Below are 15,400 nucleotides of genomic sequence, written 5' to 3'. Positions count from 1 at the left end.
CCAGGTCGTGATAAACTACCTTCTCTGCCGGATACTCGCATCTCATTATTCACCCGTACTCTTTTTGAGGCAGCCATGAGTGAATCTGGGATGGTATATCTTTTATTCGCTATGCTCTTTACTCCTTCTCAATATGTTCCAGCTGATGTGCAAGACTTATTGTATCAGTTTCAAGATATTTTTCCAGATGATCTTCCTGATGGCTTACCACCTCTACGTGATGTAAAACATTCTAATTCCTGGGGCTGCGCTACCGAATCACCCCCACTACCGCATGACTCCTGCAGAACATGAGGAGCTTCGACGTCAGGTTAAGGCTCTACTTATGAAAGGTCATATTTTTGAAAGGCTTAGCCCTTGTGTTGTGCCTGCCCTCCTGACCCCCAAGTTACATGTCATGTTTCTGTTGGGTCCCGGAGGGTTTGATTGAACAGGTGTAAAGGGGGGAGGGATACACCTGTAGGCTATTTTTAACTTCAAAAACACAAACACCTTTGATAAAACTGAAAGACAGTTTAACTGATGAAAATAACGCGCACTTCAGTTAACAAAGGGATGACGATTGATACTGAACAAAGGTTCAGTGGGTGACTTCAGTTAATCGAGCAAGTCAGTTAACTTCAGTCCAGATAAAGCTTCAGTCGATAAGCAAACATAGTATAGTTACAAATCTTACTAACTATTAAAAGATTGATCAGTTAGACTGATAACTCTAGCAGCGGAAATTTAAACTTAGTGAATAGTCTTAGAAAGATTTTCGCACAGAGAGAATTCCTTAGTTACGCTTTTCAGTTAACCAATTTGATGGAAACAAAGATATGCGCAGATACTGAAAATGTAAAGCTGATACAGAACACAAGGAATTTTACGTGGTTCGGAAACAACGTTCCTACGTCCACGGTCAGATGATTATTCCGACAATCACTCTGGGCATGTGCTTACAAGTGCACAGCGAACCTAACTGCAATGCTTACAGGTGCATAGCAAACCCAATACAGATAAGGCATCCCCTTGCAGTAACCAACACACTGGGTTGGATTTCTCTTGCTTAGCTTACGAGTGCTAAGCGACATAACTGTTTAGTTTGCTGGTACTAAACAACCACCGAGTTCGGTCTCAGTCTCGAACTCGATTACAAACGATCTTCTCATTCTTTAGAAAAAGGGGTATGTGAAACATCAACTAGGATTACTAAGAACAGGCTCCCAAGTAATCAGAAACTAGGCTAAAGATGTATCTGTTTGATTGGCTAGATAATCTAAGAGAGTTCTTGTGATCAGTTACCCTGATTATGTTGGCACTTTTTACTCTCTTCTTCGATTCAATGCTTGAAGACGTTGACCTTGAATAGATCTTCTGATTTAATTTCACCATTGCTGATTGAATCGGATTCTCTCTTTGTTTTCTCTTTCCACCCCCTCGCCTTACAGAGAGGTTTCCTGAGCTATTTATAGGCATAGATAAAGAATAGATCCGTTGGTGGAGATTTCTTCTTCAAATCCTGCCGTTGTGAGATAACGTCTTAATCTGTTTAGCTTCTTTGTTTTTATTCCCTTTTGATTAATAGAGAGATGGTCTTCTTGTCCTTCAGCATGGGTGTTGCAGGCTTTTACACGAGAGAAGAAATTCCGTCTTTTAAAGTCAATGCTTCTGACTTCTTCATTAATTGCGGCGTGTCTTGGAAGTTATCCACGTGGCCTTCCTTTCTTCAGTCTGTCATGTTTCCTATTGTGACTGAGCTTTTCTTCAGTTGAAGTGAATGCCATGACTCGTAGATTCTTCAATTGCTTCTGATGCAGTTTGCTTCAGTTGGGAGCTTTCAGTTGAGTCTGCATCTCTAGTGTGTTCTGGACTTGTGCATAGCCTTCAGTCGAACAAGTCTTTAGTAGAATTGACATTTTCAGTCTTCATTGCATTCGATGTCCAGTCTAGCTATTCAAGGGAGCAAAACATTTAAGAGCACAAAAACCACCTCTAGCTAGAGCGTGTCTTTCAATGGTTTTGATATCATCAAAAAATGGTTGGATATATCTTTCACTTCCCAATAGTTTCCGTTTTGGACAAAATTAGGAGCTAATTAAAAATTTAATTAAAGGCTATATAAAAGCCTAATATTCACCCCATTTACCCTAAAACTTTCGCCCCCTTGAATCATCCGCCTCTTTCCCACCTCTCTACTCCTCTTCTCCACCGCCTCTACCTTGCGCCTCCACTACCCTCACTGCCTCATTTGCCTTACTATTCTTCTCCACCGCCTTTTCCGCCTCCACTTTCACTGCCTCCTCCGCCTTCACCTTCTTAGTTTCGCTCCACCTCCATCCTCTGTCAAACTCTAGTTTCACCAACCGTCCACCCCCTTTGAGTGAACCCTAGTAGCGGCGCAGTGGCAGAGTGCAAGCAGTGCCAGCTGATTCCGGTTATGGTGGAATCGGTCTAGGAAAGGGGGCAGATCTGGATTTGTACATAAAGTTTGTCGTAAATATTAATCTTTCTTTATTTCTTCAACTGATACAGTAAAAACACAAGTTTTGTGTATAAATGTTTGAGAAATGAGGATCATGTTGGGCATCAACTGATACAGCATAAATGCATCAATGAAAACATCAATTTTTAATTAAGAATGCTTCTTGTTGGGCATTAAAAATAAAGATGCAAAAATTATTTAATCTTAATTTAATTTAATCTTTTGAATTTTTTATTTAATGTAAAAAAAAGAACTTAAAATTATCTTTTAATGCATAAAAAAAGAATAATTAAAAAAATACTTAAATACAATCCTAAATATGTGGGTCACACACATTTTTCTACTAATTTTTTTCTCTCCTTAATCTCTATATCAAAAAGGTGTGTACCATAAATAATGGGACGGATGAAGTATATGACAGCCGAAAAATATATGTTCATAAAGAAAAAGAGTTTTTTAATGACAAGTCAACATCAATTATTTTTTTACTTGTCAAAAAGGTATTTAAGCTTTTAATCTCATAAAATGCCTACAAAACTCATACTTTTACTAGATAAGATAAAAACCTCAAATAAGCTAGTCTTGTATAATACCACATAACAATTCATAGTAAGTTTATTTTTGTAAAATAATTATTGCTTATAAAATTTTGAAAAAATAAGTTGTGATTGAGATTCTTATTTTTGAGGAGCTTGCAAGCTCTTAAAATTTATATTTAGAAGTGTGCCAAAATAAGCTCAAGAGCTTTAATGAGTTTAATCTCTCATTTCCAAATTAAAATAAAAAAAATAGCTAAATTCATTTTTAGCTTCTTCTTATTCAAAAAAAAAAAAACTATGCTCGTTGAACAAATAATATGTGAGGGGTTCTATAAATAGCCCTCATTGTTCTTGAAAGAATGACTTATCCATAGAATATGTGGTGAGATACTGAGCGAACACCAGAGATAATATTGAGCGAGATACTGCAACTTAGAAAGTAACAGAAACAGTAACAAATACGGACACCAGAAATGGTAACTCAGTTCGGTTAAACAACCTACGTCTGGGGGGCCTCGCCTAGGAAAAATTATCCACTATGAAATTAAGATGTACAAAGGACTTGCACAATAAGACTCCCTCTTACTTAGCCTCTACATCTTGCCAAAACCTCATCAATGGTGAATAACTGAAAGCTAGACAACGACTAACTTCCTAGACGTGAACACCGGCGGACACCACCTAATCCCTTGAGAAACAATAACCAATAATAAATAAGAGTATGTAACTCTTTTACAATGTACGTTTAAGTGTATAACTCACAAACACCCTTCTGCTAGTGTAAAGAAAAGTACAGTATCAGAAAACGTACTACAGACAGTACCAGTTTGGGGGGATACCTAGCAGGAACAAGAATTCTCGACTACATTGCGAGAGCTGTTATGAACGAAAATCCCCAACCTTCTTTCACAAAATATGGCCTCCTTATATAGATGTAAAAATACTCCTTCTTCAATTAGAACTCATCCATGATTATCTTGTTAAACTTTGATGTCGATCCTTTAGAGAGAAGAAGTCCATGATAGGCTTGAAGTCTATCCTTAAGATGTAACAAGTTTACAACGAATTGATCTCTTGTGCAAATTCAAAAAGATATCTTCTAAGAATTTTCTGGTACTGACGGTATCACATCGGGTATTTCTGATGGTATCCACTGATAGAAAAATGTCTATAGAAATGACGACAACATAGTAGAGTAAACAATACTCTAACAGTTCTCGTTGTAGCCCCTTTTTATTAAAAAAATATTAAAATCATTTATCAATTATTATTTTATCCCTATAGCCCCAATCAAAAAGTTAATAACTAATAGCTACAACCATGATATCGCAGCCAGGAAATGTCCGTAGCTTGCGAATCCATCCATTTTGTGTTGGATTTTTTTTTTTTCTCATTTAATACAATGAAAACAAAACAATCCAATCAAATAGAAAAGTAATTTTAGAACTAATTATCAATTCTCCTTCGACCACCTTTTCTATCACATTAAATTAATTATGTGATTGATTTTGATAATAATTGAGAAAAAAAAACATGTAAAAGAGAATGAAAAATAAGAAGGGGTAGAAAAAATGAAAGCAAAAGTCAATGACGGAAAAATTCGGGCAAAATATGAAACCCCATGAATCGATCAAGTTCTATGTTATATTCTAGAACTAGTACGTTCGTTCGTGCGATGCACGGCAAACATAGTTTTTTATCAAAATTAAACGATATAGCGTGTGTATCGGTTAAGCGATTAGGATTAATGTCTAAAATCAAAGGTCTTGGGTTCGAGCCCCTGTGGTGCGGCCTTTAAATTTCTTTATTTAATCACGTTAATTTATCAAAAATAAATTAATTAAATGATGTATCAAATAAATAAAAAATAAATATTAAATATAATTAGAATATAAGTAAATGTAAATTATTCTTTCTTAAAAAATAAAATAATCTACATCAATTATTCAGTAAAGATCCTTAATTTTATTTTATAATTTTGAAAAGTATCATTTTTAATTTGCCATCTATTTGATGGAAAACTTTATTTTCTTCCTTAAAATTATAGAATAAACACATAATTCAAATTAAAAGAAACGAAGAAACAATCAAAAAAGAGTTTTCACATCACAATATATAATTTTAAAACATAAGCTAATCATGCATAAAATTAATTTTTTCTAAGTTAGCTCATTACATATGTCATCTTATTAATTAGAAAAGCTTCAATTGATAAGTAGGAAAATAAATTATATTATTAGAATTTATTAGAATACTAGTAATAAAAGAGTTGAATAATTATTTGATACCAAATCAAAAGATCTTGCATTCATCTTTAATTTAAGATATATATAGAATATTTTTTATAAAATTTTTTTTAAATCATCAAAATATGAAAAAGAGAATATGAGAGAAAGAGAGAGTAGAAAATTGAAGAATGCGTATCATGAAAGAGAGAAGAGAGAAGAGAGAAAATATATGGGATATGAGATTTGTTGAATTTTATAAATACCCTTTGATTGATTCTTTAATTACAATTTTGCCACAAACTGTGTTTTCATATAATAAATAGATAGATGAGAACAAAGAGAATTAACGAATAAAAAAGATGAAACACTCTCAACTGTAAATTACACATAGAAGATCGAACTAAGAATTTTCTGAATCCTCTTGATTATATATTTTCAATCTTATTGAATCCAAACAAAATTCTCAAAATAAAATAATTACGAAATGATTATTTTGAGTTGAACTTCTGAGAATTTAAAAAAACGTCTTTTGCCACGATTTCATGGGGGCTTTGAATTGAAAACTGTTTTCTTTCATGGGTTCAAGGTAATATAGTATATTTATTAGTAATATTTTATTATTTTTGAAATTAAAGGGCTATAGAGATTTTTTAAAAAATAGGGCTATTGAATAATGGAATTACCCATAATATCTCTTGGGAAGCATCAATAGTTTTTCTAGCTACAATATTTTTACCTTTCTCTACTTTCTATAATCAAATTTGGGCTTATTTTTAATTCGGCCCAGAAAAAACTAGATGCCCATTAATGAAATAATTGTGGCTCAATCCCATTTCTTGTCGGCATATCAATTATTTGAGCGATTTAAATCTTATGCAACAGTTTAAAACTAGTACATCTCACACTTTATGTAGTTATCATTCTATTTTCATTCTTGGTGGAAGTATGCAGGAGGGATTTCCTGCATATTTTTTTCAATTGGATAAAAAAAAATGACAAGTCCGATTGATTTTATAATTTGATGATCTAGAACTAAATAAATATTTACAAGAATTATTTAGTTAACTAGTTCCATTTTTTGATGATTTAAAACTAAGCTTGCACCTACGAAAATGTTTAAATCCTTTAACAGGTGAAGACAAAGGAAATAAATGTTTTTTATTTATTTATAGAATCTCGTAACCGTTATTTTTGGTGTGCATTTGCTAAACTCACGTTTTTGTACAATAGCATGTAAATGACACATAACAACACTTGAAAAATTAATTATGAAAGGTTCATACTTATAGAGGTGTTTGTGAAATTCAAACTTGAAAACTTTGGATTTAGAAATACCTACTCTTTCATTAAATCTTTCAAAGAGAAATAGACAAATAGTTAATTTGAAATGTGAACTCACATTTCAAAAGATCAAAGAGAAATAGACAAATAGTTAATTTGAAATGTGAACTCACATTTCAAAAGATAAAATTTAGTTGTGAATTTGTGATGCACCGACTATACTTCCTTACGTCCTACCCTTCAAATAAAACTCCATAGGATTTACCTTAATATACGCGTGTGCGTATATAGTCAATTTGTGAGAAAGTCATATTGACCAATGAAACTCAATATTTGGGCACTCATCTAAAAAATATAAATTTTGGTCATTTTTTACGTTTTAGGACTATTTTTGCCCTTAATTAAGCGGACTCGGTTAGGGTTACACGCGTGGTTTTGGACTTTGGGTCGGGTTGGGCTCGCGGGGTATGATGGTACAAATGAAACTATTAGTGCCGATTGTGTCATTCATTAGGTACAATTGGCACAATTAGTGCCAATTGTGCCAAGAGAAAGGGCGCGACCGCTGACAGTTGGTACAAATGGCACTATGAGCGTCAATTGTGTCATTCATTAGGTACACTTGACACAATTAGTGACAATTGTGCCAAGAGAAAGGGCGCGGTCGCGGAGAGAAGCGCAACCGCTGACTTTCCCGCGGTCGCTAGCAGTTGGTACCAATGGCACTATTAGTGCCAATTGTATCATTCATTAGGTACATTTGGCATTAGTGCCAATTGTGCGAGTGGTCGCCTAGCAGGGCAGTGAGTGAGGGAGAGAAGGGGCGCGCAGGCAAGGGTATTTTGGATCAGAATTGTAAAAATATGGCCATAATTAAAAATTTGAGTTTCATTGCTCAATATGTCCATATGAATGCATATTATATATATATATATATATAGAGAGAGAGAGAGAGAGAGAGAGAATGTGTATATATGTGATTTAGGTACATGTCTGAACTGGGGAAGGATCATTGGATACTTAGGTATCTCAAAGGAATCGTGAATTATGGAATTTTTTTCAGAGGTACTTCATGTTATGAAGGAGATCCTTTGATGGGATATTGTAGCGTAGATTATGCCTCAAATTTGGACACGAGGAAATCCCAAACAAGTTATGTTTTCAATTTGTTTGGGTCAGCTATTGGTTGGAAATCCAGCTTACAATATGTGGTGGCTTTGTCAACCACTGAATCAAAGTATATTGCTCTAGCTGAGGCAGTAAAGAAAAACATTTGGTTGAAAGGTATTTTGGAAAATTTTGAGATTAAACAAGATTTAGTTGTGATAAATTGTGATAGTCAATCAGCATTGCACTTGGCAAAACATCAAGTGTTTCATGAAAGAAATACACACATTGATGTGTGACTACATCTCGTAAGAGATGGAGTTGAGAAATGAACAATCAAGATCAAGAAGGTTTCTACCCGGCACAATGCAACATATATGCTCCCGAAGTCACTGCTAGCTTCTTAGTTGAAATTTTTGCTTAGAGCTGGTGAATGTTCTTTCTCATTAAGAGGAAGAGGAAGCCCTATGGTGGGGTAGGTTGGAGGGGAAGTTGGAATTGTTTGTTGATCAGCATTTGCCAAGGTGGGGATTTGTTGTAGAATGTGGCTGCATGCTTTAGTATTAGGGGACTTGATGATAAATATCATAAGTTGAAGGATTAAGTTGTAATAAAATTCATAAGAATATGTTAAAGAAAGGCAGCCTTGTGCAGAGCACAAGTGCAGAGCTGGGGATTGATCTTGAGCGTTGGATTTCAATCTGTTGTATTCACTCTTGAAGAGGATATTTTATATATGTTATGATTTTTAGTGAGAAAGAAGGGGAAACACGAAACGAAAGGGGATTTTGGGGGACCTTTGCACTTACCCCGGCTTTCCCATTTGCCATGGAAAGTATATGTGAACAACACTCAACACCACTTATTTTTGAAGAAGTGGTAATCAAACCACAAACCATAAGATCGGACGAAAGCTGTTGAATTTGTATACTGAAAGCAAGAACATTTTATGCTTGTATACAATGATTCCTATATGTTCACTGTTTTAATCTCCTATCTGTTTGTGTTCATGATTGCATATGTATGTTCTCTATCTCTATATAAGTAGATTATATGGTGTGTTGTATATCACAGAAGACCATATAATTGGATTAACCTTAAGATATATAATATGATCACAGCCGAGATTACTTTAGGACGAGTCATCGGTTTAGGCTGCGGTATAGATGGAAGTAGTTTGTCTTGACTACTTGTCTATACTGGTACGTCATAACGTATTGATAGGACCACAGTGAGATGTATTCTTCTATCTGACTTAAGTGAAGAATCAAGATCTCGGTGACTTAATAAAATCTTAATACTAATAAGATTTCGAATATATATATGTTAATTCGTGTATCACTTTGATTTACTATGAGTGAGAGTTATATAGTAACTTGAGTACTCTGTATCTTGGGTGATAGCGGTTAATATATGATTTGATTATCTGTATTAGTACTCGTATCCGATATAGGATAATGACATCCCCTTAAGGAGCTCAATAATGTTTATTGCGCTAAACCCTGCAGGTTGATTAAGTTCAGGCGCAATAATAAGGTTTGAGTGGTACTGCTTAAGGATTACAAAGAGATTAATTAATTTAAGCTGTCAGAGCTCTAATTAATTAATGGATGTCGGATATTTTAAATACGGGGATTTAATAAGTCTAAATACAAGCCCCGACTCATCACCGGCAATAAAGGGGTAAGTCAATATTGGTTCTCTAGTGGAATGAACTAATATTTATAAATTAATTATGGTCTGGGCTGACCATAGATAATTAATTTATTTGAGGTCCATCTTTATTCCTTGTATCTGGTCCCTGGACTGGCCCAAAGTCTCCTAGCCCTAGAAGAAGAGAAAAAACGCCCCCTACACTAATTCTGTGCCTACACATATTTTATTCATTATAAAATACAGCTGTCAACTCTCAGGAAGACACACTGATAAAATATTAGGGTTTTCGAAAGCTGTGGGGCGCAAGGAAACGTGTGGAGCTTTATTTCTCTCTTGGGACTTTCACAGTTCGTTGTCCATCCAACGGTGAAAGCTGAGCGGGATACAGTTCTGAAGATCAGAACTGGAGTCATTCGATTCAATCATCGACAACCTCTGCATACACTTTTCAAGTAAGTATTCCTAACACCAACGTGCAGCTGTTAAATTCATAGGAGCATGTTAGGATTAATCGTTGTATGATAAATTAATAATAATCCAAGAAACGATCATCGGGCATTAGAGTATTAATTCAGTTTAATATTCCTTCAAAAGCAACTTAAGCGCGAATGGCCAATGTGATTCCCAAACTATATGTTTTTGAATTTGGCCTAAAAGGCGAACAAAGAAAGCTAACAATGGAAAATGGAAGATAAAATAAAGTACACAAAGAGAGAAGGGGGCGAGAACGGTAGTTTGGAGACTCTAGATCTAATCAACTATGTCTTCCTTGTTCTGGAATTTACCCAAGGAAGCTTACTCCAATGTGGGCGAGGCGTGCGCATTTCCAGTTGAGTTTTCTTTCTTCAAACCAATTATTGGTAGATGAGTGTGTGTGTGTGTGTGTGTTTTTAATCCTTCGATCTTTGATTCAATAAACAAACTTGACCCTCCCGATTTTTCGAAACCACGTAAAATCATCTAGTCGTCGTTGTGTTCTTGTTTCTCATTTATTTTACACCGCATTATAAAAGTAGATAAGTATATTATCATTCAAAACATATAGGATTTACTCATTCTGTCCACGAAAGAATTTCATATTTTTTTCTTTTTGGGACGATCATAAAAGAACTTCCTACCTATTTTGGAACTATGTCCCACCACTTAAAAATACTCGATTTACCCTTCCTTTTTCACCAACACAATAAATTACTACTCCCTCCGTCCGCCAAAAGTATGGCACTTTGGCTGGGCACGAGATTTAATAAAATTTGTGATGATGTTGATGTAGTGGAGAAAGAGTCCCACCACTTTATGAGATATGTGGTTGAGATTGAATTTGGGGTGAGTTTTGTAAATAAAGAGTGTTTGTAAGGATAAAATATAAAAATGGACGGTGGGACCATGACTTTAAAAGGAAAGTGGAATACTTTTTGCGGACGCCAAATATAGTAATTGTGCCATACTTTTGACGGACGGAGAGAGTAATAATTTTTCATCATTCTCAATACACTCAACAATTTTTTCTTCATTCTCAATACACTCAACAACATTTTAATAAAATTCGTTACTTTTTTTTATATATTTTTTCGTGAACGAAGAGAGTATAAAGTATAATCTCACTTTAAATATTAAATTTATACCTTATTGTAATATATATACCTTAAAGAGAGAAAAATAAAACACGTCCCTAGGACACGCATATTTCGTCAACATTAATATCTGCAGCATTGGACTTCATTCATACGACGAATTACAGCACGTGATTCTACAATTAAAAAAAACACTGCTTAATAAACTATGAGGCAAAAGCCAGCGTAAAAAGTTCATATTTCTTAATCTTATGACTTCACCTTGAAAGCAATGAAGCTTACAATAATTACATTGATGGAAACCCAGCAATACAGCCTTCTTGTTAGACCTCAATCAACTTCATTAACCTCACCATCAATACAACAACTTGTATGTAAATTCTCTATTGCTCCTCGTCCGGAGCCCGATTATCCGGCTGCCCGATATTTCCGTAAGGTCTGATGAACGTCCGCCTCCACCACACCTCGAACGCTCGTTGAAGATTCGGGCAGCTATCGCCACCCTTGAGGAAACTTCCCAACCAAGAAAGCAAGATGCTCTGCTGATCCTCCAACGGGAGCGTGAGGATCGTCCTGCCTACTCCTTCCTCCACAAGTTTCCTGTCGAACGACCTGCATCCGTGTTGCAACCAGCTGTAGTCGTTGATCAACGGCTGCAACCACGTTTTCAGCAGCAAATGGCGTGTATCCTTGGATGGAAGGAGCTCCCCTCTCCCTATCCCAACAAAGAGCCTTGCACTGATCATGCTAACGTGGTGGCGACACACTATTGGAAGTCTCGTGTGAAGCGAAGCCAGTTCTTGCTCATTCACCCACGTTATGGCAAACCCGTCCGCTGCTTGTCTGTCAGCTAAGATATCGAGCAACCACAACATGTTGTCGGCCTCTAGAGAGATCGACCTCACCACTGGCTCCCGCCTATCCACAGCCCTGTCGGGGAAATCAGGTTCTGCAGCTTGTTTGAATAGAGCGAGTAAGCAATCTAGGGAGCTTCTGCACGAGCTGTAGAGAGTCTCATTGCACAAGTCGGACGGTCCTGAGGAGGAGCCAGCGAGACTGTTGTTTTCCTTGAGGAGCTTCAGCACAACGGACTTCATTTCTCGCCTACCCTTTTCTTCTCTGCTTTTTAGCACCAACTCCAATATGTGAGAAAGGGTGTCGTTAGGTGGTGTTGGGATTTCGGGAGACACTCGTTTCAGTACTGGCTTCACCCCGATGCCCTCACCTTCAAGACGGGAGACTAAAGAAACCACTTTCTCTTCCTCCTCTTGTCCCACCCAAGGGACGGCTTCCAAGTACTCTAAACAATATTGGATGCAAGTCGTGTAACCAATCTGTTCGCTGACCTATAAACAAGTTAACAACAGAATTGTAACATTATTCTAAAGCATCTCAGAATATCAGAGCAATAAGACAGTTAACAAGATGATGGTAGCCTTTGTAGAATCAACAATGATTGAGTTTGCCGTATGACATGTTGTAAACAGTAAGATGCTCGAAGAGTAGCGATTACTTTCTGAAAAAAGTTGCATGTTACTTCACAGAGAACAACAAAATCAAGTAGTATGCATTATCACCTTCAACTTATATCACAGACAGCTTCACTAAGGTTTGAGAATATTTAATGAGCAAAACAATTACTATCTTAATTGAAGTTCTAATCCATAAAAGTATGTAAGAGCCACAACCCTAAACTATGATCTGGCCTTGCAACTCATCAAGCGAAAAAAAGGCTATTTTTCTTTTACATATGGAACAACAAGACTAGTACTGTTGCATCTAGAATCAGTAATGTCAACAAATTATTCAGCTTAGACGGGCAAACCAAGAACGTTCTGACAAAATCTTGCACTTCTATTTGAACCGAACAAAAATTACAGAAGTACACAATCCTAATATCCAAAGTACCAAACAGCTTCAATTCCAAAGCAAGTTCCTATATTCATGAGTAGACTACGGGAAAACAAATCAATCATCACAGAACTTGAGAATTACAGTTTTATATCAACAAAAAACACAAAGCGTAGCTCTGCTAGTTACCTTGAGAATACGTAAAACACGTGAAACACTCTGCTTGATTAACCGTTGCTTGAGGTCTCTGCAGTACATGAGCCCAATAGTTTCCACATATATCTCAGCATCCTCACAGTTGTCAATCTCAAGACAAGGGAAAACGAGCTGCTGCCCCGATACTTTGCTGGCAAAGAAACTGCTATGTTCCACAAGTACACTCCTGTGAACACTCAACTTCACGGCTACTCCCTGCTTCCCAAACAAAATCACCTTGAGATCACTCGTTCCAGGCTCACCAAACTCGATTGTCACTTTCCTTGGTGCATTTTCAGGCCTAGAACGAGGCGCCTTCTCGTTTGTCAGTGAGGCATTTGGCGCAGGTGTATCAGAACCCTGAGTCCTTTGCACATCACTAATAACATTGGCCCCAGACGCCACACAACTCGCCTTCTTCTCATTCACCGAGGTTTGCCTCTTCTGAGAAGGAGCTGTTTGGTTGGGGTGAGATGGTTTGGGCTTGTTTAATGGATTTTGAGTCCTTACTGTCTTTTGAAACACAGTGGGTGAAGGGCAACACCAAAATCCCTCTGGGGTTACAGCAATTGGAACACTCTTGATTTTGGCTTGGCCCTGCTCTAACCTAGGAAGCCTAATTTCAGCCATACTCAACAAGATTCAACCACCAATTATTGAGCAAAATCAGTATTAAACATCGAATTTACAGTGAAAGAAACGCTTCACCACCAAGCTAACGGATCTCTTTTACTATATCCAGCAAACAATGAACAACAAGAAAAAGCCCTAAATCGAAAATCCAAACTTTATTGCCTCTCACAATAATATCTCCATTGCCAATAACAATGGCCAAGAAATAAGCAAAAGGGCCAACAGAATTTTCTAATTGCAGAAACAAAAATCAAACAACTCTCTTCAAACAACTACAAAAACTACAGCAAACTGTAATCTTTAATCCCCTATTTTGAAGAATGAAACAACCACCAAATTCTCAAACTGCACTTTACTTATAATGTCAAAAAAGCTCACACACAAAAAAAAAAAAAAAAAAAAAAAAAAAAAAAACAAGATTCCTTGAAAATAAGGCTCCACGAGACCACAATGGAAGCTTAAGACTGAATTTTTCAGCCCCCCATCTTCAAGAAATTCCCTGAAACCATACGATAACAACAATAAAATTGAAACTCACCAAAGAAAACCTGAGAAATATAAGACGCCCAGTCTCTTTCTCTCACTAATTTATGAGCTTTCGCAGATTATTGAAGGGAGCTTCGATGTCAAGCATCAAGGGAACCGCTTTAAGAAAAGCGAGTTAAACAGAGTGGAATGATGATGAGGGCCAAACAAATTTTTCTTTAAGATTTAAAAAATCTGGGTATTACTAAAGAAACCACATGGTCTGATTAAGAGGAAGCTCAAATGGGATATTTCTTTAATTACTGTAGCGTGGGTGGCTGTTTTGGTAACTTTGCAGTTCAAGAAGGATGCTTTCTTGATTTGAATAAAAATTCTTTTTTGTGGGTCTGAATATATATCATCATGTCTCCTCCCTTTGCAATGCTTTTTTGTATTTTCTCTCATCAGTCTCACAGACTACAGAAGTTTGGTGATTCTTTTCCATATGTGTTACATCAACAATAGGAGCTTATATTTTTCTAATACTATTTTGAATGGGTAAGAACAAAACTTGTTCCAAAATCAATCTTATTTTTATACGAAAAATCAGTCTCTTCTTGGGAAATGATACTTTGTGGTTGGGCTTGGGAATGTGAGATATGGATTTAAGTTCATTTTATTTAATTTAAATTCTCATTTTACTTTATTGGGATGGGTTTAGTTAAATATTATTACTATATTGCAATTTCTAAATATACATAAAGTGGGATGCACGCACCCATGAATGGTTGAAATACTCCTACATAATTACTTACAAATGTGTGTTTCTACTGTTGAAAAAGTGATATATTAAATGCATTTTGCAATACGTTTGGTTTGGGACTTTGTTGGTATGTTTGTTTTGGTGGCGTCTTCTTTTAGGTTTTTTTTTTTTGGTTATAAAATTTTTATTTCACAATATTTAAGAGTGACTCTGCCACATGAGTCATACGATCAAATTCTTGGGGAAAAAAAATAGAAGAAATTTGTCGCAGCATTTGCAAATAAGTACCTGCTCTTGATGCGACTGTTATACGAGGTATGAAGAAAGCTCCCCTCTTGTTTAATGGTTGAATTTAACACTTTTTTTTTAGAGTGCATGCTTTTCTGTTATAAATTTATCATAAAAAATGAAGTGATAAGAAAATTTTATTCTTCTTATCTTTTTCATCTCATTAGAACATCCGTATTGGGGTTACATGATAGCCTACATGATAGTTTACTTTACGAGGGGAGACCACATTGTGTAAAGAGGCTACATTGGGGTTACATGATAGCCTACATGATTTTTATTCTTTTCACTTACACGCGTGTGAACGCGCGCCTTACACTATTGGGCAAATGGGCTACACGATAGAACGTGTAGTCCTC

At 36.1% G+C, this 15,400-nt stretch overlaps 1 protein-coding gene across 1 annotated transcript; it reads right to left on the bottom strand.

The window, feature by feature from the left end:
• Positions 1-10,958: 10,958 nt before the first annotated feature.
• Positions 10,959-14,551, bottom strand: LOC130988603 (BTB/POZ domain-containing protein At3g50780). The gene is made up of 2 exons (XM_057912486.1): positions 12,887-14,551; positions 10,959-12,192 (listed from the first exon to the last, which is right to left on the bottom strand). The coding sequence occupies exons 1-2, from the start codon at positions 13,520-13,522 to the stop codon at positions 11,230-11,232; spliced, it is 1,599 nt and encodes a 532-aa protein (XP_057768469.1). The 5' UTR covers positions 13,523-14,551; the 3' UTR covers positions 10,959-11,229.
• Positions 14,552-15,400: the final 849 nt, after the last annotated feature.

Source organism: Salvia miltiorrhiza, chromosome 6 (genome assembly GCF_028751815.1).
Source record: "Salvia miltiorrhiza cultivar Shanhuang (shh) chromosome 6, IMPLAD_Smil_shh, whole genome shotgun sequence".
NCBI lineage: Eukaryota > Viridiplantae > Streptophyta > Magnoliopsida > Lamiales > Lamiaceae > Salvia > Salvia miltiorrhiza.
This window is presented reverse-complemented; position numbering and strand designations above follow the sequence as displayed.

What these genes read in the sequence shown, in the direction of transcription:
- LOC130988603 (XM_057912486.1), bottom strand. Translation starts at nt 13,522, where the DNA reads ATGGCTGAAATTAGGCTTCCTAGGTTAGAGCAGGGCCAAGCCAAAATC. An exon ending in GTGTTTTACGTATTCTCAAG is followed by an intron (nt 12,193 to 12,886) that starts GTAACTAGCAGA and finishes ACTTGTTTATAG; the next exon opens with GTCAGCGAACAGATTGGTTA.